The sequence below is a fragment of the Musa acuminata genome, unplaced genomic scaffold (genome assembly GCF_036884655.1).
Source record: "Musa acuminata AAA Group cultivar baxijiao unplaced genomic scaffold, Cavendish_Baxijiao_AAA HiC_scaffold_516, whole genome shotgun sequence".
Lineage (NCBI taxonomy): Eukaryota > Viridiplantae > Streptophyta > Magnoliopsida > Zingiberales > Musaceae > Musa > Musa acuminata.
Genome location: NW_027020761.1, coordinates 15,001 through 22,500, shown reverse-complemented (window position 1 = coordinate 22,500; position 7,500 = coordinate 15,001). Strand labels below are relative to the sequence as shown.

The 7,500-nt window shown below is 33.0% G+C and overlaps 2 protein-coding genes and 3 non-coding genes across 5 annotated transcripts in view; 3 read left to right on the top strand and 2 right to left on the bottom strand.

Annotated features, from left to right (window-relative positions):
- Window positions 1-3,191, bottom strand: part of LOC135661071 (DNA-directed RNA polymerase subunit beta) — an 18,490-nt gene extending 15,299 nt beyond the window's left edge. The window contains exon 1 of the mRNA XM_065176454.1: window positions 1-3,191. This exon is cut by the window's left edge and continues 15,299 nt beyond it. Coding sequence (XP_065032526.1) covers window positions 1-197 — 197 coding nt within the window. The 5' untranslated portion in view covers window positions 198-3,191.
- Window positions 1,052-1,122, top strand: TRNAC-GCA (transfer RNA cysteine (anticodon GCA)). Its single transcript has one exon. It is a non-coding gene; the product is annotated as a tRNA-Cys (tRNA).
- A 1,581-nt stretch (window positions 3,192-4,772) lies between the features above and the next one.
- TRNAD-GUC (transfer RNA aspartic acid (anticodon GUC)) lies at window positions 4,773-4,846 on the bottom strand. Its single transcript has one exon. It is a non-coding gene; the product is annotated as a tRNA-Asp (tRNA).
- A 1,382-nt stretch (window positions 4,847-6,228) lies between these two features.
- Window positions 6,229-6,300, top strand: TRNAT-GGU (transfer RNA threonine (anticodon GGU)). Its single transcript has one exon. It is a non-coding gene; the product is annotated as a tRNA-Thr (tRNA).
- A 1,077-nt stretch (window positions 6,301-7,377) lies between these two features.
- The window catches only part of LOC135661072 (photosystem II CP43 reaction center protein-like), a 4,341-nt gene continuing 4,218 nt past the window's right edge, over window positions 7,378-7,500 (top strand). The window contains 1 exon segment of the mRNA XM_065176455.1: window positions 7,378-7,500. This exon segment is cut by the window's right edge and continues 930 nt beyond it. Coding sequence (XP_065032527.1) covers window positions 7,378-7,500 — 123 coding nt within the window.

Here is a 7,500-nt window from a genome sequence, read left to right as displayed (position 1 = left end):
TTTATCAAGGGTTCTACCAATTGATATCTTTCCACAAATAATTTAAATTCAATTTCTTGATCTGTATCTTCAATTTTTGGAAACTTATGAAATTCTTCCGTCAAGCCCTCATTAATGAACCTACAAAATCCCTCAAATTGGATCTGACTAAATCCAGGTATTGTGGACATTCCCTCATTTCCATCATTCCGGAGCATCTTAATCTTAAGTTTCCTGTTTATTGAAAAATCCCATTATTAGCTCACTATTTATCGAACCATACGGATCGATCTAGCAATGATGGAATGTATATTCTGTTTACTGAATCACATGAAATTTTAGCCAACTCCATATACCATATATGTATTTCATACGTATGAACGGAAATGAGACAGAGGAATGAAGAGCATTTTCGACGCAAGTTCGAATTTGCGACAGGTACAACAGGAACAATATAGAGTTTCCCTTTTTAGCATACTTAATTTTATTTGAGTTTCATTTCATGTTCAAAAAAAATTTCGAATTATTTTTTTGCTAGTAGAATATATAGAATATGATTGAATTGCGTAATAGGAGTAATATTTATTAAGTGCATGCCAATATAGCTATCTACCTGTCCGCATATCACATCTTTTATCGTAATTTCACTTGTGGCAACAGAAGTCAGGTCGCACTATATCATAATTCCTATTTTTTCTATTGCATATAGAAAATGAAAAAAGAAGGCACGACGATTCTCTATAGGGATATGGGATATGTACATAAGAGCGGTATCTGTGTAACAATTTCTGTTTTGAGGTTTACATATACACATATATATTGTTATAATTTATATTGTTATAATTGAAATTGAAAAAGATTGATTATTGAAAATAATTGATACTGAATTAGTCATAAATCAATTTGATTTTGTTATGCCATTAAGGAAACGCAACAATTTGAGATACAAATTGAAGAACCTTTCGCTAATTCAAAACAACAAAACAAATAGTTAATGGTTCCAATTTGCCCTGAATTTTTCAGTCTTTGACCAGAAATCTATTTTTTATCTTATTTGGATCGAATTTGGTTTGGCGACATGGCCAAGTGGTAAGGCGGGGGACTGCAAATCCTTTATCCCCAGTTCAAATCTGGGTGTCGCCTGATCAACAAAAAACTTGGGATTTCTTATTCTGCTGATTTAACTCGACGAATTCTGTCCCCGGAGAAGGAGAGGCAAAAGGATAAGCCTATCGATACTTTATTTTTAGAATCTGTAGTTCTATAAAGAAAGTCAATTTTTTTAAAGAAAGTCAATTTTTTTCTAAAAATCCGGGCTTTGGGTGTGGCCCAAACCGGTACAAATAGGGATGAAGTAAGCCTTACTTATTAATATGATTATGATTTTAATATGATTATGATTGGTTCGGACATTTATTTTATAAGTAGAATAAATAAATAGTGAAAGTAAATTCTGGGATTCAAAACTACGAAAGTAAGAGGTCGGAAATCTTGGTATCCAAAGGTTCCTAAAGGACACTCCATTTTTGCTACTAGGATTGAAGAAGAGATTGTACGAAAGACTATCAAGAATTCCTAATTATTTTACACTACCACCGTTGTGTCTACTGACTCTGTCTGGAATTCGATTGGATAGGCTGATGGGAAATCAATTTAGAAGTTGTGGAAAGGACTGAAGATACTTTGTATCCAGACTCACGAGAGTCTCTGAGTACTCAAACATTCAATCAGGATAGTTGGTCGGCTCTTATTGAGTAAAGAGTAAAAGTAAAAGTTGAAGAAACAAAAAAATTTCTTTGCCCGTGTAGGAATTTCTTTGCCCGTGTAAGATAGGGGGATTACGAAAAAAAGAAAGAATGTATGTAATACTGGTGATGGTGTCTCCCCATTCTTTCACAAAAAAAACAGTAAGGCTTAGATCAAATAGGAAATAGAGGTATCTGATAGATAGTTATCTATCTTGATGGTATATTTTGATGTCTTTTGCTTATGAAAAAGGGTAACAAACAATAGGTCTTAGTACTCCTACATGTTCCATTGGGATAGGAGTATTCCTTTGTTATTTCATTTTCCGAGAAAAGGTGTGTGTATTGTATTTATGCTTAATGCTTCCCGATTCTACCAGAAATCTTATAATCTTGTTACGAGTAGATTCATTGGATTGGTTCATCAATAGCCTTAAGTTAAGTCAGAATTCCATTTTGACTCTGCGCCATTGATTCCACTATGATTATTGATCAATAATGGAATAATTCCTTCATAGAGATAGGAGACATAATTTATATGGATATAGTAAGTCTCGCTTGGGCTGCTTTAATGGTAGTCTTTACATTTTCCCTCTCACTCGTAGTATGGGGAAGGAGTGGACTCTAGGGGTACTACTAATCGAGTAATCGATTGAGTAATTGAATTCTATCAATTGTTTAATTGATCGTTTTGCAAAGCTTTAAAAAAAGAATGTCTCTGTTTCAAAATTATACTGAAATACAGTAATGAATAAGAAAATACAATAATGAATAATAACCATTCGATCAAAGAATGAATGATTACTATAGTTGTATTTCGAAACCTAAATCTACGCATGATAGGAAATTTTTTCCAACCGAATTCTTCCTAAATATTCTATTTTGATAAACCAGCTCTTACCAGAATTATGGATATTACAAAAAGAAAAAATCTGAAATTGGTTTTTTCTTTTTTTCTTTATTTGTTTCCCTCTTTCTTTACTTTTACTGTTCTAAGAGAAGAGAAAGCCGTTCCGCTATTCTAATTATATTAGATTACGACAATACATACTTTCTATTGGAAATGACTAGTTGTTGTCCAAAGAGGTTCTACACATAATAAGATTAGATCTTTCTTCCGTTGAGCGATCCACATATCGCGCATTTCACCTTTTTTTTAGACTCCTAGAGATTTTTTTATGCTTTTTTTGACTCATCTCATGTCATGTTTAAGCATAAAAAATTGGGAAGGTCTACTCTATTAATCTACTTCTTTTTCAAATCTGAAGAAGTTATCATGGAATAGAACTCCGCAGATCATCTGTTAATAGATCAAGCAATGACTTCTTGAGATGGGAAATCTAAAAAAAGAAAAAGATTCTTTTCTTTGGTTTCGTTTTCTTTTATCTTTTTTTTTATTTAATTTATAGTAGAATATGCCCATACTCTTTTTGTCTTGCTCCATTGATTCCTTTGATAGATCTCGGGACCTATACCTATATATATATATAAATTCTAAGAAAGCCAGGAATTAGAAGAGTTGGTCTTCAATTATTTTGAATTGATCGAAATCCACACAAGTAAATGTAGCCAAAAAAATAATAGAATTGGACTGTTATTTTGATGTACTATTTAGATATACATCTAATCTATGTACATACATATTGTATATTGACCTAGATATAGGCTTTCTCTATATAAAAGCCTATATCTGTATACAGTACAACTTTCTATGAAAATCATTAATAGGATAATAAATACTATACCATACTATCTCGGCTCAGATACTACTATCTCAGATACTTATTATCTCAGATACTTATGATTCCAGACAGATCATTTCATTTAAGACTTGGAGTTTGAATCCGTTTCTTTCATTTATTCAATCATTGATAAGAACTAATAAATCAAGTTTCAGTCAAATTAATCATTTTGACTGACTGTTTTTACGTAGATGATAAGTAAAAAGGCAGTAGGAACTAGAATGAACAGTGCAGTAGCAATAAATGCGAGAATATTTACTTCCATAATCTCATTGTTTTTTTACTTCGCAATAACTCGGGATCTAATCCCATAGAGATGAGAAATTTGATTCCTGTAAATTCAATGGGATGAATTGCATCCTGATGATACTGAATCGGATCAATATTATGAATAACAATATCTGATCTATCAAATCGATTCATCGTCGAGAATTGAATAGTATAACATAGGAAGATCCTTTATCCATACTAAATCTGAAATGGGATTCCTGATCCAATAAAGAATCCCATTGAATTTTCATCCTTTTCCACTTTTTCTTTTCTATAAATAACCCTACCGTCTTCCTTATATACTCCTCCTTCGTTATACTTATACATACAATTATGTACATACAATTATGAGGTATTATATGACTGGTATTCTATGAATCACACACAGATCCAAAGAGTAGAAGTGAGATGGAAAAAGGACGGGTTAAGTATAAAAGATCTAATATAATTCCAACAAATTTAATAAAAAGGAACGTTGCTTGGTCTTTTCTTTTATTTGATTAGTATCTCTTTCTTCGATTGGGACTGGAAGGCATACATCAAAAATTCAGTGTGCAATTTAAATGAGAATGAGATAGATTGTTTCCAATTAGTCATTGAGGATACACAAACAAAGTCGAAGCTAAAAAGGGTTGTCGTTTAACCTGACAAGTACTCTGTCGAGGTAATTATGTTAAGTTCATTATGTATTGTACAATAAACGAATACAATTTGCGTATGTACTCTCGGTAAAAATAGGAGCACTCTATTCTATTTCATTTATCAAGAAAATCGAAAAAGAAAGTCAGACGAGTATCTCTTAAAATACTAAATATAGGAATACCACCGATTGTACGAATCTATATATGTTATGTCTCTCCCTTATCACTCGGCACTAGTGGAAGAAATGGAAATTCCTGTATTTGTCTGATGATAAATGCGAAATGAAAAACAAAAGAAATAAGGATCTCCACTGGGGATTAGATCTTGCCCCCTGTCTCCTTTTTCACGGAAAATAGATAAATTCATTTCTCCATTCATCGGTCGGATCCTAGTTCGGGACTGACGGGGCTCGAACCCGCAGCTTCCGCCTTGACAGGGCGGTGCTCTGACCAATTGAACTACAATCCCAGCGAGGTGTATGGTATACATATTCTTAATGGTTTCAGAAAAACATTTTCTTCGTCGCGTTGTAACAGAGACACGAATGATATACTAACTGATATCATATACACATAGAACACATAGATATGGACTATAGTGAAAGTGACACGGATTACTAGTAACCTGTGTTTATTTTATTTTATTGCCAAAAATAGATAATCAACCTTTCATTGAGAAAAAACGATTTTTCCTTTCATAATCTTTGCTTTGATTAAGTATTATGAATCTAGATCGTTAGAAAGAAAAGATCAGAACGAATGAGAAAAACATGGATAGAGAAACAAAAATGGACTCTTTCTCTTTTACGGATCAGGTATTTTTGTTTCTGGGGGACAAATTGGTTATATCATTGGTTATATCATATTCATGGAGCGGCGAATTTTTGGGCCGAGCTGGATTTGAACCAGCGTAGACATATCGCCAACGAATTTACAGTCCGTCCCCATTAACCGCTCGGGCATCGACCCAGGAAGAATTCCTTCTAGGCTTATTGATAATCCATGATCAACTTCCTTTCGTAGTACCCCCAGGGGAAGTCGAATCCCCGCTGCCTCCTTGAAAGAGAGATGTCCTGAACCACTAGACGATAGGGGCATATCCGCCCAACTGTCATCATACTATGATGATAGTATGAGTAGTTTTTTGGAATTGTCAATATAATCTAATGATATGACTAGATCTGAACACTCTTTTCTACTTTTATGTTATGATTCCATAGAATTTTGTTTTGGATTTGATGGTTCATGAATGAACCATCCCATACTATTTTATATAGCGAAAGGAGGTACAGGACTCCGTCAGTTCAGGCAGTGATTGGTCCGACAGAACAGAAAAGGGGGTAGAACCCCACTTAATTTCTTTTCTTCAATTTTAACTCATTAATTTTAACTTAACTCATTGCTTCGTTCATTGTTCAGATAAAATATGCCTATCACTATCTCACATTAAGTCAGAAAATTAAAAAACGATAGAAATTTTCCTTTTTTCTTTTTTATTTTTTTATAAGAATTCGGTTCAGGGTACGAATACCCTCATCACATGATTCAAGAAAATCTATCGAATCTATGTCGATGTCAGATTGGTACATGTATCAATCAAGTGAATCTTGTTTTGATGAGTCAGTAAAGGTAAACAAGCGGGGTCGGTCTTGAAACAATTCACTGCATTATTTTTATCAAAAAAAAAAATAAAAAATTTGCCCACTTTTTACTTTTGGGGGGTAAATCAAATTGATTGCTCCTAAATGAACTATGTATATATTATGTGCATATATGTATATATCATGTACATATATTATGCAGTAGACTCATAATGGAAAAAGGCTATAATTCATGAATCGAATAAAACAAGCCCTTTTAACTCAGTGGTAGAGTAACGCCATGGTAAGGCGTAAGTCATCGGTTCAAATCCGATAAGGGGCTTTTTCCACTAAACTAAAGTTTGAGTCTTTGTTTTTCGGTGGAGAATAGAGATTTCTTTTTATTTCTAAAAAGAAAAGGGTAACCACCATTATAATGACTTCTGATTATTACGAGTTATAGTTAAAAAGTGAAACATTATTCATTATTATTAGTATAAATAATAATGAATAATTGTAGTTATTAGAACTAGTCTACTCTGTACTGACAAAGTAGTCCTCTTCATGTCTAATTATTCAAATTTTTGTTTTTGGACAGGAATATTCTAGATGTCCAATCGCTATTATGAATCGCCAAACCAAAGTATTCTTACTTCTCCATTGTTTTTATCAAACCCAGCATCAAATTCTAAATCAAGAAAAAGTAAGTGGACCTAACCCATTGAATGACGACTATATCGGCTATTCTGATATTAAAATTCGATATAGATGAAATTGTACAAGCGGATTTTTTTATTTCCTTAGACCACGCAAGTCAGGAATTTGTCGATATTTCCGATTTAATGAATCTTCTTCTTACTGAATGCTCCATGGGAATAAATCGATATTCTTTTCCGCTACATATAAAAGTTTATTTCGAAAATATATTTTTCAATATCTTTCCTTGATTTCAGAATCAGATATTGTTTTGTTCTTCCGCCAATGCAATAGAGAACGAATGCGAGAAAGGGACTTTACTTTCATTTCCAGTCTACCATTATTTAAATATTTAATCTAGTTTAGGGGCAGGAAAAAACAGTGAATTTTCTTTTTTTTGTTTGTTTGACCCGTTAAAAGATATACTCTGTAACTGTAATATGAGTCATAGGACAATTCCGGGTTCAAATACTTAATTTATTTTATATAGTATAAGTTATAAGATAAGTATAAGATAAGGTATAAAGACTAATCGAATCGAGCTCGTGGATTTATTTACTTAGATTGGTTTGTGGCCCAATAGAAAAGAAGAATTTGTATCTTCGAAACCCATTGTAAGGGGCATGGAACGAGAAATCGTCCACAGATAATCGAACTATCGTATGCCTTGGAAATGATATGAGGTGTTCGGAAATGGTTGAAGTAGTTAAATAGGAGGATCGCTATGACTATAACCCTTGGTAAATTTACCAAAGAAGAAAATGATCTATTTGATATTATGGATGATTGGTTACGGAGGGACCGTTTCGTTTTTGTAGGTTGGTCCGGCCTATTGCTCTTTCCTTGT